The following is a 13,833-nucleotide window of genomic DNA, read 5'->3' as shown; positions in this document are numbered from 1 at the left end:
TGAGCATAGCCAGATATGGAAACTCGCATTTTTAAACGCCGACAAGGAGTTTTGGGCTGAGATGAAGAATGTCAGAGCGTCCAAGCCAAAAAGTAGCTTGGAGCTTGCTCTGTGCACTTCGCTTTCAACCAATTCCTGCATGCTATTCCATTGTATAAATGCCATAATACCATCAACCATTTCAACCATGAATAATAAAATATTTAAAAAAAAATTTCAGCTCTATTTTTTACTGGTGCTTGGCTTTGATACACCCCGGCTAAAGGCACAAAGCCAACAATTTCCTCCGAAAAAAAAATCATCAAGCTTCAACACGAAGACAATGAACGCGTATACGACGCGACATCGAGTTTAAGGAACAATCAAATTGAATACACACTTGCTTAATACTCATGTATTTCGACTTTGAGTCACATCATTTTCTCATAGTATCATAGTCTATTTCATTATCTAACATTTAACAGTGTTAAATGGTGACCAAAGCACATCCCTTGCCTCTCTTCAAGGCAAAAAGACAGGAAGAGAAGGTCGCCAAGAGGTGTGTCACAATATGAAATAACCCAGTCGGACTTTGATTTTATAATACTTCGCTACACCGCGCTCACCTCTTTTCTCTTTTGCCCACCTGCATGCCATTTTGTTCATGGAGACGCAGACTGACAGAGGTAAGGGAATCGCCCTTAGATCAATCACTTTTAAGTTACCTGTGCTCAATTCATATTTTTCCTTTCCCATTGCTGCAATCGAATCCACTTGCAGAGGTATGTGCTTTGCATTGGACTTCCTTTTTTTTTGGTAGCTGCAATGTCCCAGTAACCATAATACTTTTTTACCCTAACATTCACCAATACTAGCTTTACTTTCTGATCGCGCGCTTCCTAGCGTCGGGTCCCTGTAAAGCCGCCTCAGCAGCCCTAGCGACGGAACTGACTGAGCAACACCCTGAGCTACTACCTTGTCGATTCAATTGGAAAGGCGAATCTCACCCATTAACTCTCGAGGAACTAGTAAGTTTTTTTTAAACTTCACGTTATACCTCCTGCTGTCCGTCTAAATCCAGTGCTCTATATCTCAATAGACCTCTCGTAATTCTCATATCGCGAGCTCTCATCTTCATGATTTGTTGCAAAGACTCGTTCAACATACCGATACCCTCTTACCACCGCCCGCCAAAGGCTCTTCTACATTATTGGGACCAGGTGACGCTTCATTGTTGAGGACTATCTCCGTACATAACGACAAGCCTTATATTCCTAGAGCACCACGATCACGCCTTGGAAAGCACATATATTCGCATCCAAATCGTCAAGTCTTCAATTCTTGTTTAGCGTTGACAGGCCGTGAATTGGGAGGCAATGTATTGCGAGATCAACGACAACCTACGTTTGTATCAAAGTCTTATAAGGAGCTAGTGACGCTATTCGGGCATCGATTTCCAATTTATTGCGTTACGTTCGATAAAGCTGGTCTACGTGTCATCACTGGCAGCGACGACTATCTCGTCAAGATATGGTGCGCTCGAACTGGATACCTGATATATACTCTGCGTGGACATCAAAAGGAAATAACCGATTTGACATTGAATGAAGAAAACACCCTTTTGGCCACCACGTCTACTGATGGCGTTATCCGAGTTTGGAGTTTGAAAGATTTTCGTCCTATTGCCGTTCTCACTTCTGGCACCACCGCCGTAAGTTCAAACAAACAGATCTATTATAATATAACTCATAATTAACCCTTCTGAACGGTTTCTAGAGAAAGGGATTTACCACCGTTAACTTCTCTCCCTCGCCCATGAATGATACTCGCTACTTAATGGCGACTAGTGAAGACGGCATGGTGCGATTGTGGAAGTGGGATCGTCAAACTCTGCAATTCTTCGATCCACACGCCCCTCTTACATTTCCTTGCCGATTCCGACTTAAAGATCAAGTTCGCTGTGCGTCATTTAATCGATCTGGAACTCAATTCGCTGTTGCTGGAGACGACGGCATCGTACATGTCTTTTCTACCTTGAAGGGACAGACAAGTATTGCCGAATATTCAATGAATGGTGCCTCTCAGGCGGTGGAGAGTGGTAGCGGTAGTGAATTGGATGGCAATACCTTGAGACGACCAAAGAAAAAGGGCCGACCTAGCTTGATGCAAAACTTCGATATGTCGGCTCTGGAATCTTCGAATGTTATTCCCATGGCCAACTTAGAGGGTCACCATGGCGGTATTACAGATATTGCTTACAGCCATGATGGAAAGAAGATCTTGAGCGGTTGTATGGATGGCACAGCTCGAATTTGGTACATCGATGGCGTAACCAACGAATGGAAATCTCTTGTTCTGGACATCAAGGAGAAAAGTACATCTACAACGGAGCAAACGCAGCAGCCAAATACCCAGCCGCAATCAACTCCACAGCCTGCTAGACGAATGTCAACTGTCGCTACAATCCAATCCACTAATAATGAGACACCTGTGGCTCCTTCCGATACGAATCAATCAGCTGACCCAACTCAAGACCCGTCATCCAACGGAGACAGACCCTCGAATGCTCCTGGTGACGATAGAGACCATATGGGAGAAACTCCAAGCTATAATATGCGTTCACGTCGAAATACAAATAACGTCAACCAAGAACAGAATGGATTCGATAATTCAGGTGTAGCTGGAGATGTTCAAATGCAAGGCCCACAAGGTCCTCCTTCCAGGGAATCTGCATATGTTTCCATGATCGCTTGGAGTTTGGATGATTCAGCATGCATTATAGCGACGACGTATGGCGATCTGAAGGTGTTCAATTCCACGACCGGAAAACTCATGGGATCACTTATTGGGCACACTGAAGAGACGTATGCCGTGGATGTTCATCCTACGGATCCCAGAACCGTGCTATCTGCTGGCTATGATGGCCGTGCAATTCTATGGGACCTGGCGACCTATACGCAGATGAGCTGTCATTACTATCCTGAGCGCAATTTACTTGACTGTAAATTTTCGAAAGACGGTAAGCAGAATGGTCCACACTATATGTCAATCAAATTTTCCTGAGTCCTAATAAGATGTTGCTCTAGGTATGATGTACGCTGTTACGGATTCTGAAGGAAAGTGTGTATTATTCGGTGTTGGTCAACCAACTCAGCCATATGCACAGACAAAGACTTGGCAACGCGGACAGCAGTTCTGGACAGACTTTTTGCCTGTTCGATACGATGAAAATTGGAATTTTATTGACGAACAAACACAGGTAAATGAACTAAAGTCTTTCATGCATGTGTTGAGAATCCTGTTCAGTACAAATATCTTAACCCTTTTTCTTGACCATAGCTTCCACCACATATGATGGACCGCAGTCTTATCATTGATTGGGGTGGCGTCGAATACCCACATCAGAAGCCAGCAGGTTACGGTAAGTATTGTGCTGTGCAAGTAGACATATGCATCTGGAAAGACGTTTGAACTAAATGTCCATTTAATCAAAGGTCGAAATTTGCCCTTGACAAACAAGTACTTTGAATTCGAAGAACAGCAACGTCGTGCTTGGTACAATGAGGAGATGCAGCAGTAAGTAAACACTTCTTGACAGGATTCGCAATGCACGCTTTGACACAATATGGTTGACTGGAAATTTCCTTGTAGGGCAAAGCAAGCTCGTATTGCGGCAGTACCTAAAATCGACCGTGCAAAGGCGTCTAAAAAGCGAAAAGACTTCGTTCATATTGAAGAAGAAGAAACCGAAGACTTGGCTATCTTTGATATTCCCATACGTGCTGCGGAAAATGACGAATCTGACGATGAAGACTACACGGATGTGCAAGATGGTAGTGCTAGCAGCGACGAATCGGAGGATGACTCCAATGGTGGCCTGGCTGCTGACGACTTGGCCTCAAATGCTGGTATTGACGATGATGAATTTGTAGAGGACGATGAAGCTGGCGATAGTGGATATAGAGCAAGACGTAAAAGTAGAGGTCGACCGAAACGCCGTGGTCGACCACCAGCAGACAGAAATGGAAGTTCTAGCCGACCCTCCACCTCCACTGGACGGAGGCGGCGAGGTCGCCCAAAGAAGACAAGAAGATTACAGAGTGCCGATTCTGATGGGACTGATTCATCACGTCATATGCGACGTAGTCGAAATCGACAAATCTCTTATGCTGAAGATGATGATACCGATAAGGAATTCATTGAAAGCGGCCGTAGTGATGATGAAAGCGAAGATGTCGATGTGGTTGGGTCTAACATTTCACAACGAAATGGAGCAAAGACCAGCGATGATGAAGATTTTAAGGATGAAGCCCGTGAGACTTTACCGACTACAACACGACCTATTAAACGACGGGCTATTGTCTATGATGAAGACGAGGATGATGAGGACGATGATCAAGATGATCAAGATTTCATGGAGGGACCTTCTGTCAAACGACGACGTTTACAGTCAGTTGAAGTCCAAGAACCCGTCGCTATGCCAGTAAAGAAACGTGGCCGACCAAGGAAGAATCCTCCCCCTGATCAGGCCGACAATACCTCGTCTTTGGAGGCACCACAAGGGCTGGAACTCACGGACTATGAGCCCACCGAATGGATTAGAATGGAAACAAGACGGCTGTCGCCTTACCATCCTCAAGTAGACGACATTATTGTTATATGCGTAGAAGGCCATGAAGAATACTGGAGTCGATCTGCCTATATCCACAACTTCAATCCTAGACACGGGCCTGTAACCACTTCTGGTAAAATGCTATTTGCCCGTGTCATTGGCTACCAATGGCAAGTGGGGCCGCCTACCTTCTGTCGCTTAAAACTGCGCTTGCAAACCCTTACCAATATACAAGAAGCTTTATTCCAGAAAGCTGAACCCAAATGGCGTAGTTCAGGTCGCGATATCACCATTGACTATTGCGATGAGGACAATTGTCCAGAATTCTTGGTATTATGGAACCGCTTCTTGTCGTCTATGGAAATCTGGAGCTATCTAGCGATAGGACAACAGGTTGACGCTGTTTATGATAATGGCGCTTATCCTGGCACGATTGTAGGGATCCAAACGGATTGTGGTCATTGGGATGAGCTTAATTTACCAAGTCCTTGGGCCTATTTCCACATTGTTTGGTAAGTCATTTATACCAAATTGGACGCTGTATTTTCTTTATTGTTATTGACGATTTCATTTGCTGCCTAGGGATGACCCAACTTCACCACCTGAAAATCTTAGTCCTTGGGAGCTGGTTCCGCGAGGGCAAGATCTTTTCCAGCGCTATGACAATGCAGAGTATCTTGCCGACGACGTCAAAAAACGTGCAATCGATGTACTGCACTGGTTGAAAGAGGAGGAAGATTATGAGCTTTTCGTAGAGCATGTTCCTTGGCATGATTATCCGGACTACTTGTTACAAATTGCATACCCAGTATGTATCAACATGGTGCTTAATAGGCTTAATAACAACTTTTACCGCCACGCAGAGGTAAAGCGCAATTTTTAAGGTATCCCACTGTTTGACAACCTCATTGTGACTAACCCACCACTTCAGGCTGTGATTGAGGATGTAGAACGGATACGAAAGAATGCTCAAAAGTATAATGACGAGACCTCCATAATCTATAAAAATGCTGTCAAGCTGGCGCGCATGTTCAAAACTCGGCTCCAAAGTACGTCTCTTTCACTAACTGTTTTGGTTTCGTGGCACTCCCATCTAATGTGACCTCTCTTATAGATCCAACTTTGCCGCTTGCGAAAACGGAACGAGGTCGCAGAAGTACAAGAACAGATAACGATTCTGACGAGGATGAATACCAAGATCAAGTGGACGACGAAGAAGAGGAGGAAGACGATGACTTTGTCGTAGATGATCCTGACGATAGACCATATTTGTAATCTGTAATACCTTTTTTTTTTCTCCACAACTGTTTATAATTCAATGCAAGATTGCACCCAAACTGCCATTTTGTTTTCTTTGGTTCAATTCAGCAACTAATGTGTATGCTAGTACTCCATGGGATGTAACTCCATGGTATGTATTATATACAAAAATATTTTGCTAGCTGTTTGGGAAATGTAATAAGTAGTTTAGCACTTTGTGTGCACAGATGTCATGCTGAGGAGCAGCACATGTAGTCCTATTAAGAATGTCGTCTGATACATACGCTGGACAGATGGATTTAGCTGGGTGGAGAAACGTTTGCTTCGAATTGTGTCAAAGTATTTCCATGCGGGTAGTAGTTGCAGGAGTAAAATCTTGGATTAAAATCACAGCTGCTCCTTGCACATCCTATTGTAACGGAGAATGAATTACCAAAAGGTTGTTTTTCGAAAAAGAAGACGACGTAGACTGACCAAAGTGATTATTACTTACCAATGGATACGGTTGATTTCCAAACTACCTGAGTAAAGTGTAGTGTTTCAATTTGAAGTTCTTCTGTATTAAAGTTATGGTACTGGGCCTCCTCCGCCCATCTGTCTGTCATTAGTTCCCAAGTATTGTAGCCATATCCCATGTTCTCTCCATAGATAGGCTGGTGTGCAGTATGAACAGATCAGTTTTACTCTTATAGATCATTTTCAATATCACAATCAACTTACACTTAGACTGTGTGCGTTTATGCACTGATTTACCCAGCTTTCAGCGAAGTCTGCAACTGTTGTGTTCCAAACAAGAGGTGCAGCACCAGACATGGCACGATACTGATTATGAACAGCCAATATTTCCAACTGATCTTCTGCACTCACTGTGGAGGCCGTAGCAGCTAGAGATGGCACAAAAGCAAAGGCAGAGAGGACGAAAGCTGTTATAGATAACATAAGAAAGACAAACAAATGAAAGAAACCTGCAGTGTTTCCATTCGTAGAAGCTTTTATTGCTTTTCACTGAATTTTCCCTGTAAATTCCTGACACGCCAACCAATATGACTTTAAAACACTTCAATCCTCTGTATTTCGTGCAATTAACACCAGAAAGGACATGCACTACACGGGTTCTATCGGTTCTTGCCATACCCAGGTCATCATCATTATTATATCAACGAATGTCACTCCGCAAAACTATATTTTCACAGGTTATATCGCGTAGACCTAATTTAACGTGGTGTTAAAGAATAAGTTTTGTACGAAAATGAACGGGGAACACACATTAACCTACAATTTCCTTGAATTCATTTATCTAAATTTGAAATCAATCGCTTTTATTCAGCTTAGTGCATAAAAACATCACACATATCGTTCATTCCCAGATGATCGGTAACATGGCTGGAACAAAACACGCAAAAACGTCAGGAAAATGAAGGCTGAGATATGGATGGACATCTCCTATAGGAGGCGGCACAAAAATTATAATCTACATAAAGTTACCCTTTTCTTTTTTTTTTTTTTACAGATCTACAGATGAGAGGATTAAGTCAGAGTATTGAATGATTCTATCGTACCAGGCTGGTATGATTGCGTCCTGACGCGGAAATACGGTCTCGAAATCCGTGAAAGTGCCGATGGAAAGCTCGCTTTCCACCGCTAATTGTGTATCGACGGGTACGCCGTATAGGAGGTAACTCAGTTGATCAACACCGTATTGAAGGAGGGACGCCACTCGAAGACAGCTGCAGATGTTTTTGTTTGGACATATTCTGATATCCTCCTCCACTGGTTGCCCAACTGGCGAAGTATGTTCAGAAGAAGTGTGATTGGATTTATCACAGGCAGTACAACTTAGATCCCATCTGCCTTGGCGTAACTTCTCAACAAGTATGCGCATGCGTCTTTCTCTAGCAACCATATAGACCATGGATCGGACGCTGCTTATTCTCGAAACGAGTTTGACCATTATGGCCACCAGTTCAAAAGACGGAGAGGGTGGATAAGGAATATTTGCCATATTTTTAGCAAAGAATCTTGTACGTCCTTGCTGATCGTAGCAACAATGGATGGTGATGAAGAACTGAACCGTGGAAGAGTTCAAAAGGCCCAAATAGAATAAAGGGTCTTGAATAGCTGTCGTGGGTTGAATGGTAAAGTACATGCATTGGTTGGTAACACACTGTCTACGAGTGTCCAAGAAAAACCGTTGACGAGGTTGGGATCGTGAAAAATAGCCAAAGTTGATAGGATGAACAATCTTGATAGGACTTTCTATACCGCACTGTCGGAATGGACACCAAGCAATCTCCTTGTCGATTTGCTTAGGCTGCAGTTTCTCCCTTGCATCCTTTAGATACTGGTATAATGGCTGATCTGTTCCATCACGTTCTAGGATGGATGCATTAGCGCTGTCTACTAATATCATAGAGTAATGTTTGTCTTCATTCGCCAAGTCTTCAAAGCGAAATGGAACATAAGCTTCTGCTGGCGAATTCTCCTTGTGACTAACACGCAAGCGATCTCTGTCCTTCCAAAAAAGTATTTCTTTGCTCTCGCTTTTTCCAGTCGTGCTATTCTCCCGCTTTCCATTCCAGTATATGGCTGGTCGCATCCATTTTTCGACGACATCAGTACCGAATGTTTTAAGAGCCCACTCGGTGCGAACTAGCAGAGCATATACAGGGTTGGTGTTAGGTCCTCGATTCCATAGTAAAGGTGACTGGATTCCAGAAGAGTCATTCTTGCCACCACAAATCTTGATGAAGTCTTGTGTGAGTTGCTTCATTTGTTCAGAAACAGGAGAAGCAGGAGTAAGTGAGGAAAACGAACAGTCTTTCACATTTTCCAGTGCATCAATAGTTGCTGGTGTCAGTCTGTATGAAATCCGTGTATGGGTAGTAGGGTCTTTAAAAATGAAGGACTGGTAGTCGCTCAGAACGCTGTCAAGAGTCAATGTCCGATCTTCATGCCGCAAAAATAAAGTGCATGCTTCTTCTAGGTGGGCTGCAGATCTTGGTCGCAATCGGAAAATGAGTGAATCCGTTTGTATCTTTGGCCACACCTTGTAAGGCTCAAACTGATAGATGACATCAAGGATATAGTTCTTCCAAAGCCAAGATCTAACAACATGTAAATAAGTATAGCTACCACAAGTTGCTGTTCAGTACAAACGGTTCTTACCTCAAATTTTTGGCAAACTCTAAAAGAATCCACTGGCTAGGAGTGATAAAGCATAGCCTACCCCGAAGTGGATGACAACGCTGCAAGCAAATCCACATAAAGTACATATAAGCTTGCGTTCCTCTTCCGCCAATAAGAGACATATCATACAGTGAAGTATCTGGCACGGATATAAATCCAGTCTTTCGAATCATGTAAGGTGGGTTGGTGACCATGTACTCGAATTTTAATACTTCAGGGTCTCTCAATTTTTTGAGCTGTTCGAACTCCCAATTATTGAAGTGATTGGTGGCCGGAGGTAACGACAGCGTTAAAATATCATTACAGAAGAGGTTGAGCCTTGGTAATCGAAAGTCTAAAGGTTGTCCCGTTATACTCATCCAGCGACACAAAAGAGGGAAAATGTGAAGCATGACATTGAGTTTGCCCAGCTGTACTACAAAATGATCAATCTCGATTCCCCAAATATTGCTACACATGGAATTGATCATCGTTTTTAAAGCATCTGAGTTGTCCCACGACGTGCTTCTTTCTTGTAAACACTGAACTATTCGCTCTATGTAGCTGCTCAGGAAGCTACCCGTGCCCATGCATGGATCCAGCACGCTTGGGCAATATGAATGGAGAACATTGGACACCCAGTCAGCATCGTCCTTCATACAAGTTGTCCACATGAAATCCACTACTGAAGTTGGAGTGTAGAATTGTCCATGGTCTTTCTGGTGCCTTTGTGCTGCGAACCGTAGAAGATGGTTTGTGTAAAAGGATGACAAGATAGCTTCGGCCTGGTGAGGTTTTTCAACGGTAAAATTTAGCACTTGTAGTTCTTTGCAGATGCTTGACGTGACTGAACCCAAAAAATACCGTTGCTCGACATAGTACCAAAAATACATATCCTCTGACGCGTCGTGGAAGATGTTATCGAAGGGATCGAAGCTATTCATGATGGTTTCGAACGGTAGAGCCAGGAAGCCCAGTGATTCTTTGGACGCCATCAATGATGTGGATACCTCTAAAAATGAAACGTAGACGGTCATGAACGCTACTAGCAAGCAGTAAAATTCTACAGCGTTACGGACATCAGGATCATCAGAGCGAACTAGCTGTGCGCTATTTTGACCTTGTGGTGTTTCCTTTTTTAGATGGGTTTGCAGCTGCTGGTATACAAAGCTCGAAAACTTTTCGTCAACTGGCCACTTCTGCCCGCCTGCAATTATCATGTTAGATCGAATAGGTCGCATTTCGGTCGTCTAGTCCTCAAGCTATCGAATCATCGGTCAGGAAATAACTTACATGGTTCTAACAACTTGGAACTTATCGATTTGAGAATCGCTTCTTTAACGGACATCATTTCGGATGCTAGTACTCCAACAATCAATGAAAACGATATCGCAGATGATCGGTCTCCTGATGTATTGGTCTCTTGAGAATGTGTACTCGGTGATGGATCCCTGGTCGGAACCTGGGAAGAGGAACTTGAACGAGAAAGGCTACGCGCACTTCCTTTATCAAGAGTTGGAAACCGCAATGGTACGATTAAAGCGGATGGATTTTTGTAAACTGGTGTGATGCTTTCTGATGCATCATATCGCGGTTGATGCTGTTCAATTTGACTAAGAAAATTGTCATGGAAAGGAGTCGGAGAATCGCTGCTCGATAAGACTGAGGACCATTTTCGTTTGGGGGCATTAAAGGATATCGATGCTCCTGCATGAGGCGCGATACTCGAATACTGAGATATGATTGAATTTTGCATTGACTGGTGTAGAAATGGAGGACATTCAGAACAAGATCTTGTGCATTGAGGATTCAAAAACTTTTTCGCAGTTTTGGGTGAGACCGATGCTGTACAGGGTTCGCGGCGGGCTGAGTTTCCAGTGGGACTGCGCACAGACATTTCTATAGCTCATAACGGACTTCTTTTCTGCCGTCTGGTTCAATATGACGTCCACTGTTCAAGACCTCGATGGCAGGCTCTGTAAAGTCATCGGCAAATTCAACGGTACCTTCCTTTGTTTGAATGCATATGTTTTTTCAACAATAGTTTCTGACATTCATGACTCAAATGTTTCACAGCAGGAACCGATCCAATGCAATTGAGTTATGCGCAGGAATTGGTATGGCAACATTACAACGCTTTTGTTTTGGAAATGAAACAAAATGGATGAAGGCTAAACCATTATGTAAAGTTGAACCAACTTGAATTCCTACTTGATGATTCACTGCCGTCAGAATATGTCGTAGAGAAGGCCAACGCAAGAGGCTATAGACAACGACTTAGTGAGCTTGTAAGAGCTTCTTCACTATGGGTATTGTGATATGTTGTCCTCTTTGTTGAAACTTTTTTAATTCCAGAATGGAAATCATAAAGTTAAAGCTGAAGGAGCCTCCAGTCGGCGGGATCAACTTCTAGTACAAGCGAATCGAATACAGGAATCCAGTAATAGACTCAACAATATCCAACGCATGGCGCTTGAAAATGAAAAGATAGGAGGTGACGTTCTGACCACCCTACGTGGACAAAGAGAAACGCTTGAGCGCTCAAGAGACGAGGTAAGGAACATATGAGGCGACAAAAATACATTGTCGCATTAGCCGAAGGCCATAGCTAAACGTCATATTGTGTAGATGACAGATGCAGAGGACAATGTGAATCGATCCAATAAGACATTGAAGAGTATGGCTAGCTGGTGGTAAATAATATTTTTTCATGAACGTACGGTAATGCAACTTTTCTGCCGCTAACTATGCTATATTTCAAAGGCCATTTTAAGAAACAATGATGGATCGTATTACATAAGTCACATTGTTAACGCTGTCATTGCTTTGGACAATGAAATCGCCCGTCTTAATACCCTTTCACAACTTCCTTGTTCGACAATGGCCACTTCCAACATGAAACGGAATCTGCCAATTATTTAAATATTTGTATGTGATCGTCGTGTTCCACTGCGCATACGATAGAGCAATCCAGGAACTCAATTTATCATAATTCTCAATGCGAGAGATCACCAAACCAAAAATTTTAACTCATTTCTTGTCATGATTTGATGTTTGAGGTTTCGTAATCTCGCCTATCAGACAATTTCTTGCTTGGAGAATAGTCGTAGTATATCTGCACATGAAGTTCTTGAATATAAACTTTATTATAACTTTTAGATATAGACTGGGGTAACCAGTTAAAACAATATTAGTTATATGCTTTTGGGGATCAGCTTTTGGCTAACTTATGTCACAAAAGACTATGGTTATGAGGAGTACAGTCTTTGCATGGACGAAAAATCGCGATGCAAAGGTTTGTTTTGCGCTTTCGTGATATAATGCTGAACCAATCTCATTTGATCGTCTCTAAGGTCGTCCAAGTATTTGATCACCCCGCCAGGTATGAGCTGATTCAAACTAACGATGGAATCCACGCATGCCTTTCGAGCAGATACCTGGGGATAATTACAGCCCTAAACAATCTTGATTAGCCGAGTTCATCAATTAGGCGTTATAAAAATTCTTACCTTTACAAGAGCTAGCTTCCCACCATCCGCCAAATATCGGTCGGCTGTCTCCGGGTTGCATCTGGGAGTTATCTTGGTCAAGTATGAAAATGCTGATGTTATAGGGTGATGATGTGTTATAGTCCAGCTATCTTGAGGTTCTGACACAGGTTGTTCGTCCAGCTCCAATGCCAAAATTTCTAAAAGGGTTTTCAAACAAACATCCCCATCCAAAGTGAAAAAGAAGGTATCCAGGGTGTCATCCACTGACGACATGACCTGTATAGTATATATGGTGTTAGCAGATGTTGATGTATAAAGTCCCCATTGACCGTAACTTACATTGGCCGTACTGGAGCTTCTGCATTTCAACAATAGCCTAGTGATGGTGGTAACAGATATCCCTTCATCCTCCCGGGATGAAATGGACCAGAATTTCCAGAGCCCTGGTTGACATAATAGTAATTGCTTGTAAAGCGCCAAAATGTCTTCTCTGTGAGGAGTGTTGCTTTCTGTCTGCTCTAGGTATGGGAGTGTGGCTATGATCAAATTTTTGAACAGGCTGGCATCATTGCTTTCACCGTTCCACAAGTCTGCACCGTCTGCACAGTTACCACCTTGGTCCCATCTCTGCATTATAGGGTTATCCTTTGCCAATCTGACTACTTTTCGGAAGAAAGCTTCGTCCAGGGCAGGGTTTCCTGATTTCAAGCGATCTATCAAGGGGATCAATAAACCACTGCGATTTTTGTTGGATTTAGAAAACGGCGATGGATTAGACGTTTGTGCTGGTTTGTGTCTCTTGCTGTTTTCTATACTGTCGTTGACAGCGATTGGATCCTGAACATCGTGATTTTCTTGCTCTCGTCGTGGCCATGACGGAGGGGTATGCATTAAGGCCGATTTTACACGATCTGGAGTTTGCAAAATTTCTTGCTCTGGGTGGTCCGTTTCGTCTGTAGCTGCTATTTCTGATACCACTGGTTCGATGTGCACCAGGACCTCAGGGGTCTCATGAGTTCCATTTCCATTCTTCATCAACCGTTCCGCAGAAAGGACTGCAAGAGTCGCAATTTCAGCTTCGAGCTCAGGGTCTTCTTGCTCCAGATGCTCAAGACTGATTTTCGAAATATCTTCTGTCACATCGGTATGATCGACATCCATGCCCGTGCGCTGAAGCAAGTCCGCGGCGGCTTCAGAAATGTTGACCGATGGCGTATAATCCATGCTGACTTGATTGATAGCTCGCTCCTGTAAGGGTGGTGATATCCCAAGCGCATGACAAACGCGATCTGCAACGCTTGCATCCAAGGACATCAAAATAGCCTG

The 13,833-nt window shown here is 43.2% G+C and overlaps 4 protein-coding genes across 4 annotated transcripts; 2 read left to right on the top strand and 2 right to left on the bottom strand.

The window, feature by feature from the left end:
- The first annotated feature begins 624 nt into the window (after positions 1-624).
- On the top strand, positions 625-6,003 carry K450DRAFT_252876 (uncharacterized protein). Its single transcript, XM_051590950.1, has 11 exons — positions 625-665; positions 855-1,007; positions 1,079-1,690; positions 1,756-2,998; positions 3,066-3,238; positions 3,319-3,400; positions 3,474-3,555; positions 3,631-5,103; positions 5,174-5,456; positions 5,523-5,640; positions 5,706-6,003. The coding sequence occupies exons 1-11, from the start codon at positions 630-632 to the stop codon at positions 5,864-5,866; spliced, it is 4,416 nt and encodes a 1,471-aa protein (XP_051442242.1). The 5' UTR covers positions 625-629; the 3' UTR covers positions 5,867-6,003.
- Positions 6,004-6,150: 147 nt separating this feature from the next.
- Positions 6,151-6,790, bottom strand: K450DRAFT_201333 (uncharacterized protein; the record flags this gene model as incomplete). The annotated part of the gene is made up of 3 exons (XM_051584661.1): positions 6,151-6,260; positions 6,345-6,504; positions 6,572-6,790. 3 exons carry the CDS (start codon positions 6,788-6,790, stop codon positions 6,151-6,153), a joined length of 489 nt encoding a protein of 162 aa, XP_051442241.1.
- Positions 6,791-7,206: 416 nt separating this feature from the next.
- K450DRAFT_252871 (uncharacterized protein) lies at positions 7,207-10,812 on the bottom strand. The gene is made up of 3 exons (XM_051590949.1): positions 10,310-10,812; positions 9,017-10,223; positions 7,207-8,955 (listed from the first exon to the last, which is right to left on the bottom strand). The coding sequence occupies exons 1-3, from the start codon at positions 10,770-10,772 to the stop codon at positions 7,356-7,358; spliced, it is 3,270 nt and encodes a 1,089-aa protein (XP_051442240.1). The 5' UTR covers positions 10,773-10,812; the 3' UTR covers positions 7,207-7,355.
- Positions 10,813-10,959: 147 nt separating this feature from the next.
- K450DRAFT_252867 (uncharacterized protein) lies at positions 10,960-12,158 on the top strand. The gene is made up of 6 exons (XM_051590948.1): positions 10,960-11,018; positions 11,096-11,133; positions 11,206-11,304; positions 11,372-11,569; positions 11,645-11,709; positions 11,780-12,158. The coding sequence occupies exons 2-6, from the start codon at positions 11,107-11,109 to the stop codon at positions 11,787-11,789; spliced, it is 399 nt and encodes a 132-aa protein (XP_051442239.1). The 5' UTR covers positions 10,960-11,018; positions 11,096-11,106; the 3' UTR covers positions 11,790-12,158.
- Positions 12,159-13,833: the final 1,675 nt, after the last annotated feature.

The sequence above is a fragment of the Umbelopsis ramanniana genome, assembly GCF_025399195.1.
Source record: "Umbelopsis ramanniana AG unplaced genomic scaffold K450scaffold_52, whole genome shotgun sequence".
NCBI classification, from domain to species: Eukaryota; Fungi; Mucoromycota; class Umbelopsidomycetes; order Umbelopsidales; family Umbelopsidaceae; genus Umbelopsis; species Umbelopsis ramanniana.
The sequence above is the reverse complement of the archived record's forward strand: the minus strand, read 5'-3'. Positions and strand labels throughout refer to the sequence as shown.

Coding starts and splice junctions, on each gene's coding strand:
- K450DRAFT_252876 (XM_051590950.1), top strand. CDS start 630: ATGCCATTTTGTTCATGGAGACGCAGACTGACAGAG. Junction 3,239..3,318: donor TTATTGACGAACAAACACAG/GTAAATGAACTA, acceptor TCTTGACCATAG/CTTCCACCACATATGATGGA. Junction 5,104..5,173: donor GCCTATTTCCACATTGTTTG/GTAAGTCATTTA, acceptor TTTGCTGCCTAG/GGATGACCCAACTTCACCAC.
- K450DRAFT_252871 (XM_051590949.1), bottom strand. CDS start 10,772: ATGCAAAATTCAATCATATCTCAGTATTCGAGTATCGCGCCTCATGCA. Junction 10,224..10,309: donor TTCCAAGTTGTTAGAACCAT/GTAAGTTATTTC, acceptor TGATAATTGCAG/GCGGGCAGAAGTGGCCAGTT. Junction 8,956..9,016: donor GAGTTTGCCAAAAATTTGAG/GTAAGAACCGTT, acceptor ACATGTTGTTAG/ATCTTGGCTTTGGAAGAACT.
- K450DRAFT_252867 (XM_051590948.1), top strand. CDS start 11,107: ATGCAATTGAGTTATGCGCAGGAATTG. Junction 11,134..11,205: donor TGAGTTATGCGCAGGAATTG/GTATGGCAACAT, acceptor CATTATGTAAAG/TTGAACCAACTTGAATTCCT. Junction 11,305..11,371: donor GACAACGACTTAGTGAGCTT/GTAAGAGCTTCT, acceptor TTTTAATTCCAG/AATGGAAATCATAAAGTTAA.